The sequence below is a fragment of the Nansenia antarctica genome (assembly GCF_963989245.1).
Source record: "Nansenia antarctica genome assembly, chromosome: 2".
Classification (NCBI taxonomy): Eukaryota; Metazoa; Chordata; class Actinopteri; order Argentiniformes; family Microstomatidae; genus Nansenia; species Nansenia antarctica.
Window position 1 is genome coordinate 65,193,484 of NC_137675.1, and position 18,283 is coordinate 65,211,766.

General features: G+C 44.7%; 1 protein-coding gene across 1 annotated transcript in view; it reads right to left on the reverse strand.

Moving 5' to 3' along the window:
- LOC308150453 (structural maintenance of chromosomes protein 2-like) overlaps positions 1–17,963 on the reverse strand; it is a gene marked incomplete at both ends in the record, with an annotated part of 30,107 nt that extends 12,144 nt beyond the window's left edge. Inside the window, 14 exons of the mRNA XM_080523280.1 lie at positions 2,097–2,216; positions 3,253–3,391; positions 3,906–4,023; positions 4,779–4,917; positions 5,459–5,692; positions 6,386–6,532; positions 7,231–7,308; positions 7,860–8,006; positions 14,741–14,785; positions 15,350–15,460; positions 15,752–15,790; positions 15,927–16,049; positions 16,667–16,816; positions 17,796–17,963. Of these exons, the coding sequence (XP_080379406.1) occupies positions 2,097–2,216; positions 3,253–3,391; positions 3,906–4,023; positions 4,779–4,917; positions 5,459–5,692; positions 6,386–6,532; positions 7,231–7,308; positions 7,860–8,006; positions 14,741–14,785; positions 15,350–15,460; positions 15,752–15,790; positions 15,927–16,049; positions 16,667–16,816; positions 17,796–17,963 (1,758 nt within the window). The remainder of the gene's footprint in view (positions 1–2,096; positions 2,217–3,252; positions 3,392–3,905; positions 4,024–4,778; positions 4,918–5,458; positions 5,693–6,385; positions 6,533–7,230; positions 7,309–7,859; positions 8,007–14,740; positions 14,786–15,349; positions 15,461–15,751; positions 15,791–15,926; positions 16,050–16,666; positions 16,817–17,795) is intronic.
- Between the last annotated feature and the right edge of the window lie 320 nt (positions 17,964–18,283).

The following is an 18,283-nucleotide window of genomic DNA, read 5'->3' on the forward strand; positions in this document are numbered from 1 at the left end:
AACTACTCTATATCTCGTGGTCGCAGCTATTGCGAATTGCTATTCACGCGAGTCAGCTGTGAATCACCGCAGGTCCTTGACGCTTGTTGCAAAAATGGATGACGAACGGCTGATACTTGAGGTGGGAAAAAATATCTTTTTGACAGTGGAGCAGGTAGAACGTTGACAGTGACAACGCTCAGGTGGAGCATGGACAACGGGAAGTTGACACAACACCGATGGAGAGGTGACGCAACGCAGTAGGTGGAGCTTGGGCGTAACGCAACCCCAGTCAAACGTTTGACTGCAGTATTCTATATTCTATTCTATGCACCTAAAGGCCAATGCACACAGCGTGCGATTTCTGTTGCGCGACAGCATTCCATTGCAACGCACACGGCGTGCGATGCGATTTTGTTGCGCCGCAAAATTCCATTTTCAACTCACACCATTGAAGTCTATGAGAAAATCACAAAAAATCGCATCCCAATGCACACAGCGTTCGATGCAATTTCTGTTGCACCTCAACATTCCATTCTCAATTGTTACGTAGTCGGACCAGGCAGGCTGATTACAATAGGCTCTACCAATATTGCTTGCCTTGCTTCCACAATTTCTACAAGATACAACTGGACATAGTGTGATAAAATATGTGGGTCCCCTGATTTAGGGGTATTGGTAAAATGTCAGGAGAGGGAGCGCACAAAACACACAGCCAAATCGTTAGACAGGAACGGAAGACTTTAGTGGACGGAACGGAAGTAGTGTCGGTACGTCGTTGTTATCATTCCCCTTCTTTGGGTGATTCTTCCAGCAGACTTGTCTTATGTTGACATTTTTGAGTTAGTAATTCATAAAAAACAAAGGTTCCAACTCACAAAACATAATGGAATGTAAAAACTTTGACGCTCGATATCTCTGAACTGCCCTAAACGGAGATATAACCTTATCATTCTAAACGGAGATAGAACCTTATCATTCTAAACAGAGATAGAAACCTTATCATTCTAAACTCACGACTTCGAGCTGTAACCGTTGACATCAGTGACACTTTTAACGTAACAGTTTTAGTTTGCAATAGACTAGACCACTGTCATACAACACAATTTCCGGTTCATCTTTGTTTTTTAATAAAACTAATACATTCACGAACTTTTACTAAACCCTTCATTGTACCGTAGGTGTATGTACTGTATCAGACCTTTTGGGTCAGACCTTCAGCCTTTAACTTCTTTCAAAAAAGGAGACAGTCAAAAATGTATGCTCCAGTCTCTCTCCCCGTTATGAGTGACTCAATTAATTTAGATAGACCAGTTGAAGTTTTCCCAATTGTCCCATTGTGATGCAATAATCCGTCGCACCACAAACTTTTACAACATTTGCAAAATTTGACAGTGCGACAAAACTCGCACGCCGTGTGCTTTGTCCCATTCAAAATGAATGGAATCGAATTTTCGCCGTGCGATTAAAATCGGGGCCGTGTGTGTTGAGATGCGATGTTCTCATAGACTTCCATTCAAACTTCAAAATGGAATGTTGACGCGCAACAGAAATCGCACGCTGTGTGCAGAGCCCTTTATAATCCGGTGCGCCCTGTATATGAAAACAGTTCTAAAATAGGCCATTCATTGAAGGTGCGCCTTATAATCCGGTGCGCCTTATAGTGCGGAAAATACGGTATGTCAAATGGAATGCATTTTTGTTTTTAAGTACACTACAAAAATGTGGTGTAGTTAAAATGTGGTGTAGTTATAATGTAGTGTCCTTATTTTTATTTTATTTAGTATTTAACCTTTATTTAACCAGGAGGTCCCTTGAGATTAAAATCTCTTTTTCAAGTGTACTTAAAATGTGGTGCAGTTAAAATGTGGTGTAGTTATGTAGCGCGCTTAAAATGTGGTGTACTTAAAATGTGGTGTACTTCAAATGTGGTGTACTTAAAATGTGGTGTACTTAAAATGTGGTGTGCTTAAAATGTGGTGTACTTTAAATGTAGTGTACATAAAATGTAGTATACATAAAATATTGTTCCAATATACTTTAAAAAAAGCAGTATACTTAAAATGGTTAGAAGATTTTTGTTGACCTTTGCACCCTTGTAACCAGGGCGCCCTTACCAGGCTCTTGGCAGAGTTGACCACGCTGTTGCTGAGGCTGCGGGCGGAGATCTTGTTCAGGGGGATGATGGTGTACCTGTGCTTCAACTCCCCCTTCTCTAGAAGCTTCTTACCCGTCACCTGGGGTGTGTGTGTGTGTGTGTGTGTGTGTGTGTGTGTGTGTGTGGGGGGGGGGGGGGGTAAAGAGGGGAATTAAAATCAGATATTCAGTCTACTATTGAGGACGCCACACACACTCTGGGCCCTATTATGCACTTCTTAACTTGCCGTCTTAAGTCTTAATTAAGACGCACGCCAGGTTAAGACCTACCGCCACCCTTATTATGCGCTTCATACGCGCTACTGCTATTATGCAGGTGTCGCTAGGTGCCCACACATAAGACGTAAGACTCCCGTGCATATATTACTCATTGTGGGAGTGTTCATATGTTAATGAAGTGCGCTTGGCGCCCCTGCTATTATGCGATCTGACTTTGCGCCTAGCGCTAAGAAGTGGTTTGAAAAGTTCTTAGGCGCTAGACTTCATGCACGTTTTGAAACACGAGCGCGCCTCCGCGGTTTGCGCATGCGCGCCGACCGACTTCTTAAGAAGTGGGTCAGCGCGCATGCGCAAACCGCGGAGGCGTGCTCGTGTTTCAAAACGTGCATGAAGTCTAGCGCCTATGAACTGCATAATAGCATAGCGCTTATGACTTAACGCAGCCGGTTCTTAAAGGGAAAGGGAATGGCACCTGGCACGCTGATTGGGTTGATTGAGAAGACGCCCAAAACACACCCATGACTAATTTCTGGGCTTAGCGCCGGGTCTTAGGCGCCCACTACCGCACGCATAATAGCAAAGTGGCCTTGACCACGCCTCCACGTCTTAAGTTTAGATCTACCGCCTCGTCTTATTGCTTAAGACTTATGAAGTGCATAATAGGGCCCTCTCTCTCATACACATTCTCTCTCTCTCTCTCTCTCTCTCACACACACACACACACACACTCTCTCTCTCACAAACACACACACACACACACTCTCTCTCTCTCTCACACTCACTCACACCCCCCCCCCCCCCCCCACCCCCCCCCCCCCCCCCCCCCCCACACACACACACACACACACACACACCGCCCACCCCACCACACACACACACACACACACACACACACACCGCTGTGTCCACCACCACGTTGTATAGCCACTCCCCGGCCACCACCTCCAGCGCCGTGGCGTAGCTGACGTCACTGACGGTGATCAGGTTGGCCAGCAGACCCTTCACCCTGCCCCGGTCCCACCCCGGCTCTGGGTCCCTGGGAGGGAGGGAGGGAGGGGGTTAACACACACACAGACCCTTCACCCTGCCCCGGTCCACCCCCGCTCTGGGTCCCTGGGAGAGGGAGGGAGGGAGGGAGGGGGTTAACACACACACACAGACCCTTCACCCTGCCCCGGTCCCACCCCCGCTCTGGGTCCCTGGGAGAGGGAGGGAGGGAGGGAGGGAGGGGGTTAACACACACACAGACCCTTCACCCTGCCCCGGTCCCACCCCCGCTCTGGATCCCTGGGAGAGGGAGGGAGGGAGGGGGTTAATACACACACACACACACACACACACACACAGTCAGTCACCCCCTCACTCTCACACACACACACACACTCTCTCTCTCTCTCTCTCACACACACACACACACACACACACACACTCCAATCTACACCTTAGAGGGGCACTCACTTCACTACAGACACAGACACACACACTCTCTCACATACGCTCTCTCTCTCACACACACACACACACACACACACAAATCTACTGTCACATACTTGTAGTCAAAGCGCAGCTTGGGAAAGGGGCCCATGTGTCTCTCGTAGGTCTCTCTGAGCTCTGTGATGTCACTGTTCAGCTGCGTCCTCCTGTCCTGCGGGGACTCCTCCTTCCCATCTGGGGGGGGGGGGGGGGTAGTAGGGGGGGGTGTTAGTGATGATCAATTTATTTTTATTTTACCATTTTTCTCCCCCCCCCAGACAACAGTCACAGGCACTCAATCGGCCACCCGTCTCTCTCCCCACCCCAACCCCCCCTCTACCCAGGACACCCCTGAGAACCCAGGAGGACCCTAACCCTACCCCCCCCTCTACCCAGGACACCCCTGAGAACCCAGGAGGACCCCAACCATAACCCATTGTAAATATGAGCAGATAGCCTCATACACAGAACAGCCAGACAACATTCACAGTGTCCTCCCCCATCAACAGATCCCAGAATGCCGTTTTTTTTACATAAAATTATTATTACTAACCCTAACCCTATTATTATTATTATTATTATTATTATTATTATTAGTGCTAAAATGAAAATAGAAGCAGTAACCATCTAGGCCAGATGTACCAGATATGGGTCCAATCTGAAAAGTATTTTCTCAACTCCACGTCCTCTCTCTCTCACACACACACACACACACACCCACACACACACACACACACACACACACACACACACACACACCCCACCCCCCCCCCCTCCCCACACACCCACCCACCTACACACACCCAACCACCTACACACACCCACCCACCCACACCCCTCCACACACACACCCACCTACACACACCCACCCACCCACCCACCCACACCCCCACCCACCCACCCCCCCACCCACACCCACCCCCCTCCCCATCCACCCCCCACACACACACCTTGGTATTTGAGTTTGCTGAGCTTGGCCTCCAGCTTCTTCCTTTGTTTCTTAACAGCCTGGCAGGCCTTCTGGTCCTTCTTCACCTCCGCCTGCTTCGTCTTCAACTCCGCCTGGGCGTGCTTCCACTTCATCTGGGCCTGGGGAGGGAGGGAGGGAGGGAGGTAGGGGGGAGGGAGGGAGAGAGGGAGGTCGGAGGGATGGAAAAGGGGAGGGAAGGAGGGAGGGAGGAGAGGTGGGAAGGGGAGTAGGGAGGAGGGGAGGGATGGAAAAGGGGAGGGAGGGAGGTAGGGAGGGAGGGAGGGAGGGAGGGAGGGAGAGGAAGAGAGTCAAGAAGTTGTGAGAAATAGACTAGATGTGACATGGTAGAAAGGAATGGACTTTTTTAGTCTACATTTAGTTTAAGTGGCTTAAATAGAGTTATATATATATATATATATATATATATATATATATATATATATATATATATATATATATATATATATATATATATATATATATATATATATATATATATAGAGAGAGAGAGAGAGAGAGAGAGAGAGAGAGAGAGAGAGATGTATATATATATATAACTCTATGCAGTCTTAAAAAAAGGGTCCATTCCTTTCCTACCAGGTCAGAGTTCAAAGGTCACAGCAGCTAGCTGGCTGACCCCCGAGGGGGGCTGACCCTTACCTGCTTGGCCTCCGAGTCGGCCTTGCTGATGTCGTTCTTGCAGGTCATCATCTGGCCGGCCAGCGTGGCCTCCTCTCCGTCCTCATTGGTGGAGAGCCCGGCCGACACGGCCTTGAAGTGCTGCTGGGCGACCACCAGGGCGGCGCTGTCCTGCTGCCCCTCCTCCTCCACCGCCTGCAGCTTGGCCGCCACCTTGGCCACCTCGCCCTCCTTCACCACCAGCATCTTCTTATCCTGGGAGGGGAGGAGGGAGGGGAGAGGGAGAGGGAAGGAAAGAGGGAGAGAGAGAGAGGGAGAGAGAGAGGGAGGGGGAGAGGGAAGGAGAGAGGGAGAGGGAAGGAGAGAGGGAGAGAGAGGGAGGGGGAGAGGGAGGGTTAGTGTTCTTCCATGTCTCCCAAGTGGAAGACCCAATTGTCTATCATTAGACGACACACGCACACACGTTTCACACACACACACACACACACACACACACACACACACACACACACACACACACACACCTCCTCCATGTTCTCAATTGTCTATCAATATGACACCTTTCTCCCTCCTCTTCTTTGAGGTACAGTAACACACACACACGTATACACACTTATATTCAGTCACACACACACACACACACACACACACACACACATATTCAGTCACTCAGACACACACACTTATATTGAGTCACACACACACACACACACACACACACACACACACACACACACGTTCAGTCACTCAGACACACACACTTATATTGAGTCACACACACACACACACACACATATTCAGTCACTCAGACACACACACTTATATTGAGTCACACACACACACACACACACACACACACTCACTCACACACGCACACTCACACACTCACATATTCAGTCACTCAGACACACACACTTATATTGCACACACACACACACACACACACACCTCCTCCATGTTCTTGAGCAGCTCCTTCCTCTTCTTGGTCTCGTCCGTCAGGTTCTGTCTCCTCAGGTCCAGGCTGCTCTGAGCCTTGGTGTCCACACGCTGCACCTCCGACACCACCGCCTCCAGAGACCTCAGACTGTCACACTCCTACACACACACACACACACAGGGACGGACACACACAGGGACGGACATACACACACACGGACACAGACACACACACGGACGGACACAGACATACACAGGGACGGACACACACAAACGGACACAGACACGGACGGACACACACACACGGACGGACACAGACACACACACGGACGGACACAGGCACACACGCGGACACACACACACGGACGGAGACACACACAGACACACGGGGACACACACACGGACGGAGACACACACGCGGACACACACACAGACACACAGGGACAGACACACACGCACGGACACAGCCACAGACACACACAATGGTTAATTTGTCATCCTTTGTGTGTCTATATCTTAAAATGTGTCCATGTGAAGTCAGTTTTCGAAGTGTTAGATAAGGAGCTCAATCAATCAATCAATCAATCAAAAAGAGAGAGTTAGCGGTCAACAAATTAAGCTCTGCCGTTGAGAGAGACGACAGAGAGAGGCAGAGAGAGAGAGAGAGACAGAGAGAGAGAGGGAGAGTGAGAGGGAGAGAGAAAGACAGAGAGGGAGGGAGAGAGAGAGAGAGAGAGTGTGAGAGAGAGAGAGAGAGAGAGAGACAGAGAGAGGCAGAGAGAGAGAGAGAGAGAGAGAGAGAGAGAAAGGCAGAGAGAGAGGCAGAGAGAGAGAGAGAGAGGTGGAGTGTTCTGCACCTTTTCTCTGTGCTCTTGCAGCTCCTGGATCTCAGCAGAGAGCTCCTGGACCATGCGATCGTTCTCCACCATGTTGGCCTGCAATCAATCAATCAGTCAGCCAGTCAATCAATCAATCAATCAATCAGTCAGTCAGTCAATCAATCAGTCAATCAGTCAATCAATCAGTCAATCAATCAGTCAGTCAGGCAATAACACATATTGGTAGAGCGCTTTCTCCAAAGGCAATCATCACAAAGTGCTTTACGACATGAACAATCTATTAACAATAATAACTAATGATTTGATAATGATTTCGTACAGCACTTTTGACAAAAACAGCTGGTCACACCATGAACAATATATAACCCATATTCTATCAATATACAACCGATATACAACCAATATTTTAACAATATACAACCAATATTTTAACAATATACAACCAATATATAACCAATATACAACCAATATTTTAACAATATACAACCAATATATAACCAATATACAACCAATATTCTAACAATATATAACTAATATATCACCAATATTTTATCACTACATAACCAATATTGTATCAATATATAGACAATATTTTATCAATATACAACCAATACACGACTGATATATAAGCAGTAAGGCGTAGGCACCTGCAGCTGAGCGATGACGTCCTGCATGCCCTCAGCAGACTTGGCCTCGGTCTCCTCAGCACACACAAACAGCCAGGCCACGTAGAGGCGGCTCAGTTGCTCGATCTCCCTCATCACCTTCTGGTACTCCAGGTAGGAAGACTTTTCCTGAGGGGAGAGAGGGGGAGGGGGTCATATTCTGGATGGGAGCGAGAGGGAGAGAGAGAGAGAGAGACAGAGAGGGAGAGAGAGAGAGAGAGAGAGAGAGAGAGAGAGAGAGAGAGAGAGAGAGAGAGAGAGAGAGAGAGAGAGAGAGAGAGAGAAAGAGATATATGAGGGAGAGAGAGAAAGATATATATATATATATATACTGTATATATATAGAGAGAGAGAGAGAGAAAGATATATATATATATATACAGTATATATACAGTATATCTCAAAAGTGAGTACACCCTTTAGATTTTTGCAAATATTCTGTTATATCCTTTCAGGGGATAACACTATCCTACTGAAACTTTGATATAACTTAAAGTAGTCAGTGTGCTGCTTGAATAACAGTATAGATTTATTGTCCTTTGAAAATTACTCAGTACACAGCTGTTAATGTCTAAACAGCTGGCAACAAAAGTGAGTACACCCCATAGTGAACATGTCCTAATTGTGCCCAATGATGTTGTTTTCCCGCCCTGGTGTCACGTGACTCGTTAGTGTTACAAGGATTCAGGTGTAAATGATAAGCAGGGCTGTTAAATTTGGTGTTTTGGGCACAATTCTCTCTGAATGCTGGACAACATGGCACCTCATGGCAAGGAACTCTCTGAGCGGCTGAAAAAAAGGATTATTGCGCTTCACAAAGATGGCCTTGGCTATAAGAAGATTGCCAACACCCTGAAAATGAGTTGCAGCACAGTGGCTAAGATCATACAGCCATTTTCCAGGACAGGTTCCACTCGGAACAGGCCTCGCCAGGGTCGACCAAATAAGTTGAGTCCACGTGCTCAGCGTCATATCCAGAGGTTGGTTTCCAAAAATAGTAGTGTTGTTCCGATACCGATACTAGTATCGGCATGGCCACCGATACGCACAAAAATGCTGGTATCGGTATCGGCGAGTACTAACAAATAATAACACCCGATACCAAACTTTCACTATCGCGGAAAAACAAACACGCATGCTGTAGAGGTGTAGTGAGGAGAACATGTCGGCGGTTTGGAGATATTTCAAGGTGGATAGTCCGGTGTGTACAACGGCTAAATGCACAATTTGTGGTCTCAATGTGTCGAGGGGTGGCACTAAAGCTGCCAGTTTCAATACTAGCAACTTAATTAAGTATTTAAAGGCAAAACATATTAAAGAGCACGAAGAGTTTCTGTCATCTACTGCAGCTGCGACAGCGAGCAAGAGAACGGATGGACCAAAACAACAAACGCTGAGTAGCTCATTCCATAAAAAGGACCAGTGGGACGCGACGAGTGAAATGGCAAGAAAGATGACTGAGAAAATGTCTGAAATGATTGTGCTCTGTGACCTGCCCCTCTCCTTTGTTGACAATGTGGGATTCCGCCTTTTTATGGCTCACGCTGTACCTAAATACAAAATACCAGGTCGCAAATACATCACGGAGACGGCCGTCCCTGCCCTCAATAAGAAGGTGACTGAGCATTTTTCAGATAAGCTAGGAAAGGTGCAGGCCATCAGCTTCACTACGGATATTTGGACCAGCGACGTCTCCCCACTGTCCCTGCTTAGTTTAACTGCTCACTGGGTGGACTCCGAATCATACAACCGGGAAAGCGTTGTGCTGCATGCAAACGAGTTCAAGGGGTCCCACACTGGTGAAGCAATTGCAGAAGCAATTGAGAGTATGCTGCTTAACTGGAACATCCCAAAGTCCAAGGTAACATTAGCCTACTTCTTTGTTCTTGTCTTACTCTAAAATGTTGTATTTTCTCTTGTGTTTTTATTTTCACTTGTCGTTTATATTTACTTAATAATGTATTATTACTTATTATTGAAGGTCCACGCCATTCTCTGTGATAACGCCAGCAACATGAAGAAGGCGATGAGGGACTTGGGTGTTTCGAGAATGGGATGCTTTGCCCACTTGATCCAGCTAGTGGTGCAGGAAGGCCTACTGTCACAGCGGAGTGTGTGCGACGCGCTGGCCAATGGGAGAAAGATCATCGGCCACTTCAAGCATTCCCCACTGGCCACTTCACGTCTGCAAACTGTACAGACTGAACTTGGAATGCCAATCAAACGGCTGAAACAAGATGTGCCCACCTGGTGGAATAGCACCTTCTACATGACAGAGAGTCTGCTGGAGCAGAAGAGATCTCTCTCAGCCTACGCGGCTGACTACGACCTCCCAGCCACCCTGAGTACCAACCAGTGGGCTTTACTTGAAAAAGTAAACATCGTCCTGGCTCCATTCGAGGAGATTACAAAAACAAATCAGCTTTAGCACCTCCATCGCGTCTGAAGTCGTCCCCACGGTGGTGGTACTGAAGCGACTGTTGACCCGAGAGACCGAGGAGGACAGCGGGATAAAAACAATGAAAGCAACCCTACTAGCGGCTGTCGACAAAAGGTTCCAGACCGTCGAGGAGGAGCCCCAGTATGCTGTTGCAACCCTCTTGGACCCGCGTTACAAAGACAGGTGTGTATAATAGTGTGCTGATTAAGTATAAACGTTAAGTGTAAATATTTACTTTATTCAACACGTGTATTTTGTTTACTATGTTACTGCAGATACTTCACAAGTGTGGAAAGCAGCAAGCTTGCAAAGAGTGCACTGATCCAAGAGGTGGAGAAGACTGAGGAGTCTCGATCACTGGCAGCAGAGGCAGCCAACAAGGCCTCACGGGTGGAAGCAGAGCCCCACACAAGCAGCAGGACCAGCAAGAGCTGCTTTAAGGGGCTGTATGAGGAAATCCTGCAAGAGCATGATGAGGAACAAGGCGGGGCCAGCAGCACAGCTACATAGGTACAGATAGAGACATATCTGGCTGAGAAAACCATCCACCGCTTAGAGAGCCCATTTGAGTACTGGGGAAAGAATAAGGAACGGTTCCCCACCCTGGCTGCTACTGCTGCAGTGTTTCTCTGTGCTCCCTCTACTAGTGTAGATAGTGAGAGACTGTTCAGCACAGCTTCCAACATACTGGATGAAAAGAGGAACAGGCTGCTAGGAGAGAGAGTAGAAATGCTCATCTTCTTAAAGAAGAACCTGCCTATGTATTTGAACTTGAAGCCTAAGGATTTTAATTTGGAGGACTGAGTGCTGCTATGTGACATGTCTGCACTAATGTGCAGTGCACTTTATTTTGCTCCAGCTCTTTTGTTTTTGTTTTTTAAAGTGGAGTTTGTTTACATTTGTGATAACATTTCCTAACATTTTAAATATCCTTTTATTTATTTTACCAAATTCAGGCTGCACTTCTAAAATATTATTATTCCCTCAGGTAGGCCTACATCTTATGTTAGTCTCAAATGGGCCTTATTTTGTTTGTAAATGTTTACTTGCTGTTGCACTACTTGTATGGTTTTATATCTTAAAGTTATTTTGTTTGTAAATGTTTACTTGCTGTTGCACTACTACTATGACTGTTTTATATCTTAAAGTTATTTTGTTTGTAAATGTTCACTTGCTGTTGCACTACTACTACGACTGTTTTATATCTTAAAGTTATTTTGTTTGTAATTGTTTACTTGCTGTTGCACTACTACTACGACTGTTTTATATCTTAAAGTTATTTTGTTTGTAAATGTTCACTTGCTGTTGCACTACTACTACGACTGTTTTATATCTTAAATGGATATTGCACTGATTGGCATCTGTAAGAGCCACATTTCAGGTTTTATAAGGGGTTGATTTTCTTGTCACCATACCAGGTAGACAATAAAAAAAAGTTCTATAGCATTCACTCTCTGTTGGTATTTTTTCCTGTTTTACAAAGGTTTTGAGCAGTGCCAGACTAAGTGTTAGCAATTATTTTACATCGTGAGTAAAATGCGAGTATGCGGCTCAAAAAACATGTTTTTTTGTTTAGTTTTTTCAAACGCCGTGGTATCGGATCGGTACTCGGTATCGGCAAGTACTGCACGGTCAGGTATCGGTATCGGTATCGGGATCAAAAAATGGTATCGGAACAACACTAAAAAATAGACGTGCGAGTGCTTCCAGCATTGCTGCAGAGGTTGCAGAAGTGGGATGTCAGCCTGTCAGTGCCCAGACCATACGCCGCACACTGCATCAAATCGGTTTGTATGGCCGTCGCCCCAGACAGAAGCCTCTTCTGAAACCGATGCATAAGAAAGCCCGCAAACAGTTTGCTGAAGACAATGAATCCAAGAACATGAGTTACTGGAACCATGTCCTGTGGTCTGATGAGACCAAAATAAACCTACAGTATTTGGGTCAGATGGTGTCCGGCGTGTGTGGCGGCACCCTGGTGAGGAGTACCAAGACAAATGTGTTTTGCCTACAGTCAAGCATGGTGGTGGCAGCATCATGGTCTGGGGCTGCATGAGTGCTGCCGGCACTCTGGGGAGCTGCATTTCATTGAGGGACACATGAATTCCAATATATACTGTGACATCCTGCAGCAGAGCATTATCCCCTCTCTTCGGAAACTGGGCCGTAGGGCAGTTTTCCAACATGATAATGACCCTAAACACACCTCCAAGATGACAACGGCCTTGCTGAAGAAGCTGAAGTTTAAGGTGATGGACTGGCCAAGTATGTCTCCAGACCTAAACCCAATTGAGCACATGTGGGGCAGGAGTGCAAGGTGGAGGAGTGCAAGGTGTCCAACATCCGTGGGCTCCGTGATGTCGTCATGGAGGAGTGGAAGAAGATTCCAGAAGCAACCTGTACAGCTCTGGTGAATTCCATGCCCAGGAGGGTTAAAGCAGTGCTAGATAACAATGGTGGTCACACAAAATATTGACACTGGGCACAATTTAGACATGTTCACACTATGGGGTGTACTCACTTTTGTTGCCAGCTGTTTAGACATTACAGTTTTTCCCAATTGCTAAAACACAAAAGCCAATTCTCTAAACCAAATGACCAGTTCTCTAAACACATTTAATAAAACTAGCCCCCATTTGCCAAAACCATAAACACATTTCACATGAAGACACAATTCACAAAACACAATCCTCCTTTTCTCATAAATCTAAACACATTTTGTCTTGCTAAAACACAAGTTGCAAAAAACTCTGCTCAAATTCTCAAATTAAAGCTCATGTGATGCAAAATGCTTGCCACAGTCAGCAAAATTTGAACACAATGAACACACCTGGCTTCATTCATTAAACATAACGACTCAACATTTAAGACACTTGTTGCAAATGATTGTGGTGTGTGTGTGTGTGTGTGTGTGCTTGTGTGGTATAGTTCCATAAATAAATAAAAAAACATCACACCCTGAACATTGTTTTCAGGGAGTATTGTTGTGTGTAATGGATCCTCTGTAGTGTTTGCATTGAGTTGTGATACAGTACAGTAGTGTACATGTTACGGTACATGTGGGAAAACTAGGGTTAGGGTTAGGTGCTAGGGTGCTAGGGTTAAGGTTAGGGTTAGGATTAGGGTTAGGGTTAAGGTTAGGGTTAGGGTTAGACATGCCAGCATGTGAATGAATGAATGAATGAATTGTCTTTATTGTCATTACTGTAATACAGTATAGGTACCGTACAATGAAATTTAGGAGGGGGGGGGGGCTCCCCTGGTGCTTGGAAAAAAGACTAAAAACAAGAGAGCCAAGGGTAAAACAAAAAAGAGAAAAAGAGCTGGTTGACAAAAATAAAGGCTATGTACACTATCTACTATACAATAAAACACTGTGCTGTACACTATGCTATGCTATAAATATCCTAACTTTTTCCTATATCTGAACCTTATGTAAACATGGGTTATCATATTGCACATAATACTTGTTGCACATTCATTACATTAAAGTGTCGCAGTAGCAGATTTAGAATGTTCACAGTTACAGTAATGTACCAAGTCACCCTAGCACCTAACCCTAACCCTAGTTTTCCCACATGTACCGTATTCCCACAATGTACCGTAACATACATACTGTATTTTCTGTAGATTTACATACTGTTCATATGAAACACACAAATCTATGAATGCCCAATACTCTACAGTGATATATTCTGAGAACAGATACTGTAAGGTTTCTAAAAATTTGCTTTGGCAGTTGTGAAAAAAAAGAACATTCTCACACACTGAACATTGTGTTTTCAGTTGTTTTGTTGTAGTCTGTAATGATGAGTATAGTGTTTATATTTTTGCAGGCTTTGAGCAGCTGTTTTGGTGTGAAAGTTTGAGTTTTGAAGAGAGAAGGTGTGGTTTTGTTTATGTAGCTTTAGAAAAGTGTGTTGTGTTTAGAGTTTTGGGAAAATGGAGGAAAGTTTTGGGAAATGTGTTTTAGCAATTGAGAAAAACTGTAACAGCTGTGTACTGAGTAATTTTCAATGGACAATAAATCTATACTGTTATTCAAGCAGCACACTGACTACTTTAAGTTATATCAAAGTTTCATTAAGATAGTGTTATCCCCTGAAAGGATATGACAGAATATTTGCAAAAATCTAAAGGGTGTACTCACTTTTGAGATATACTGTATATATAGAGAGAGAGACAGAGAGAGAGAGACAGAGGGGGAGAGGGAGAGAGAGAGAGAGAGAGAGAGAGAGAAAGAAAGAAAGGAAGAGAGAGAGAGAGAGAGAGAGAGAGAGAGAGAGAAAGAGAGGGAGAGAGAGAGAGAGAGAGAGAGAGAGAGAGAGAGAGAGAGAGAGAAAGAGAGAAAGAGAGAAAGAGAGAGAAAGAGAGAAAGAGAGATTTTCAGGTGAATAGGCAAGACCATTTCCCACATTCCTACCTCGTTCAGTTTCTGCATGGTCGGGGTAATCTCTTCATCCAAGATCTGAAGACAAACGATGAACACAATGAGTAAAAAAACCCTCAAAGACTGTTGACAGTAAGATAACCCAAGATCTGTTTACAGTAAGATAACCTAAGATCTGATTACAGTAAGATAACCTAAGATCTGTTTACAGTAAGATAACCTAAGATCTGCTTACAGTAAGATAACCTAAGATCTGCTTACAGTAAGATAACCTAAGATCTGTTTACAGTAAGATAACCTAAGATCTGTTTACGGTAGGATAACCTAAGATCTGTTTACAGTAAGATAACCTAAGACTGTTTACAGTAAGATAACCTAAGATCTGTTTACGGTAGGATAACCTAAGATCTGTTTACAGTAAGATAACCTAAGATCTGCTTACAATAAGATAACCTAAGATCGGCCAAAGACTGTTTACAGTAAGATAACCTAAGATCTGTTTACGGTAGGATAACCTAAGATCGTCCAAAGACTGTTTACAGTAAGATAACCTAAGATCTGTTTACGGTAGGATAACCTAAGATCGGCCAAAGACTGTTTACAGTAAGATAACCTAAGAGGGGTCATAGATGGCTGCTGTACCGTCTGGATCTCTTTCAGCTTGGCTTCCTTCTTCTCGATGGTTTTCTGGGTGTCGATCTTCTGACGGTCGTACATCCTGGTACCAGCAGCCTCCTCGATCATGGCCAGAATCTACAGGTGCGGCCAGAGGTTCAGAGAGGTGGAAATGGTGCTCTGTGTGTATGTGTGTGTGTGTGTGTGTGTAGTAGCATGTGTAAACATGTGAGAGAGAGTGTGTGTTTGATTGTGAGTGTGTGTTAGAGAATGTGTGTGTGTGTGTATGTAAACGTGTGTGTTTGATTGCGAGTGTGTGTGAGAATGTGCGACTGTGAGAGAGTGTGTGTGTGTGTGTGTGTGTGTGTGTGTGTGTGTGTGTGTGTGTGTAGGTGTGTGTGTAGGTGTGTGTGTGTGTGTGTGTCTTACCTCACGTGGCTTCATGTTCAGGACCTTGGTGATTCTCCCCTGAAACATTCCAAGATGTCCTCACGTCAGTCAGTCAGTCATTTATTATCTATTAACATCATCATCATCATCATCATCTGGAGCTCTGAGAAGCCGCCATCTTGGACCACTGCAGATCTGCAGATGTCAGACGTACCTGCATGATGAGGAAGTGGGGGTTGTTGACGTTGAGGCCGACGGAGCAGAACAGTTTCTGCACTTGGGTGTTGTTGGCGTTCACCCCGTTGATGAGGTACGTGTTCCTGCCCCCAATGACAACCTGGAGATTCAGACAAAAACAACGTCTTTAGACAATCTACTACTACTTCTACTTCTACTACGACTGGTGGATAGGTGATTCACTTTACTTCGTCAAATGTATTTGTTGTACGGTAAGTCGCTTTGCATAAAGGCGTCTGCTAAATGCCCAAAACGTAAATGTAAATACAATAACTCTTATGATCAACATGCACACACACATTTACCATGTATGTCATTTAGAAGACGCTTTTATCCAAAGTGCCTTACAATAAGTACATTTGTCTCAGTAGGTGATACTATACATCCTCCAGTCATCGTAAGTTAAACCTTCGATAAAAATAACAGTTCTGGAGAAATTAAAACTAATCTTCTAGTATTACATTGTCTGCTCTATTTTATATTTAGATAATTAAATATTTCCATAACACACCATATTTGATCAACTCGCGAGCAGGTAATGATATCTACCTGTCTGGTGACGGTGATAGTGATAGCTACCTGTCTGGTGACCGTGATAGTGATAGCTACCTGTCTGGTGACGGTGATAGTGATATCTACCTGTCTGGTGACGGTGATAGTGATAGTGATAGTGATAGTGATAGCTACCTGTCTGGTGACGGTGATAGTGATAGCTACCTGTCTGGTGACGGTGATCTCATCGTGAGTCGTGAACCCCAGCGGGCTCTGGCTCTTGTTGGAGTTGTCGAAGGTGATGGACACCGTGGCTTTGGTGATGCCAGCCTGGCCGTTCTTGTACACCAGGTCCTGAAGGTTGGACGCCCGCACCTACAAGATGGATCAGGTGTGGGGAAATTAGTTTGTTAAATATTAGACATTCAACTTTCATTTGTCATTGCAGACTATCAGTATGCAGTACCATACAACAAAATGCAGTTTAGCATCTAACCAGAAGTGCAAATAGTGATATAAAAACATGACAATGATAGTGATAGGTACAGTATGGCAAGTACGGTAGTTTAGAGGTAGGCCTATATACAGTTATGAGCTACGTAGAATTACGGTAGCGTATGCGCAGTATGTAATGTACAGATATATAAAAGCGGCTACAGAATATAGGCCTAATGATTTTTTACAACACAGATTAACATTGATTGTGATCAGTGTTTTTGCAATACAAACACTGAAACAGGGGAACAAAAGTTATTAACTTGTAGAGTGTGTAAATCATGTTGGGATACACTGAAGCAATAACTTGATTAGACTCTTAATTTATAGCAACATTAAACTTTGTTTCCTAGTGGAAGACAGAAACACTGATTTCTTTTGCACAATAACTTGTTTATTATGGCAAAATATGTTACACAGAAATGTCAAAGCTTCTCCCCTGAATGCAGATCCTACTAGTTAGTCAGCTTTCACCTGGTTAGTCGCTTCAACCTGTCGTTGTCTGACAGCTTGGTATTACTGGCTACTAGTCATGAGACTTTCAAGTTCAAATGTACTAGTTAGCAAGCTAGTTAGCTGTATCTGCTGTGACTTAGTTATAGTTAGCTAGCATCTTATCGTATGTATTTACTTTTAGTAATTCTTATATTATTTTGTTATTTTGTTTATCTTTGTTCTATGCCGCATGGATTGTATGGTTTATTCTTGGTTTATTATGTAATTTATATTATTGATAGTGTGTGTGCTAGTGTTAGTGTGTGCGTTTGCAGGATGTTGGACTAGTTAGTTAATTAGTTAGTTAGTTAGTTAGTTAGTTAGTTAGTTAGTTAGTAGTAGTTATAGTATATATATATCTTACATGGGACAGGTTGGTGATGCCCAGCAGGAAGCAGATGGAGTCCAGGATGTTGGACATGCCGCTGCCGTTCAGGCCGGTGATCGCGTTGAACAGCGGGTCGAACCCGTTGATCTCCGTCTTCTGGGCGTAAGACTTGAAGCCCTCCAGGATGATGGACTTGATGTGCATGTCTACCTTTAAGTGAATCTTATGAAATGAAAGTTATATTATATTATTAAAACAACCCTCTAGACACCAGCGGGACTGGTGGAGCGACGACCCACAACAAGAAAACGTCCTTTTGAATTTTGGCGCCAGCGGGTCCCTGCCGCCCCCCCAACGGGTTACTGAGCTAACGTGAAGCTGCTAACGTTGCTAGGTTATGCTACACACACACACACACACACACACACACACACACACTCAGCGTGAAAGAGAATCCAGAATTTATGGAACACATTCATTTTCATATTCCCACATTTGATTGGAAACACCTATCCAGTCCATTT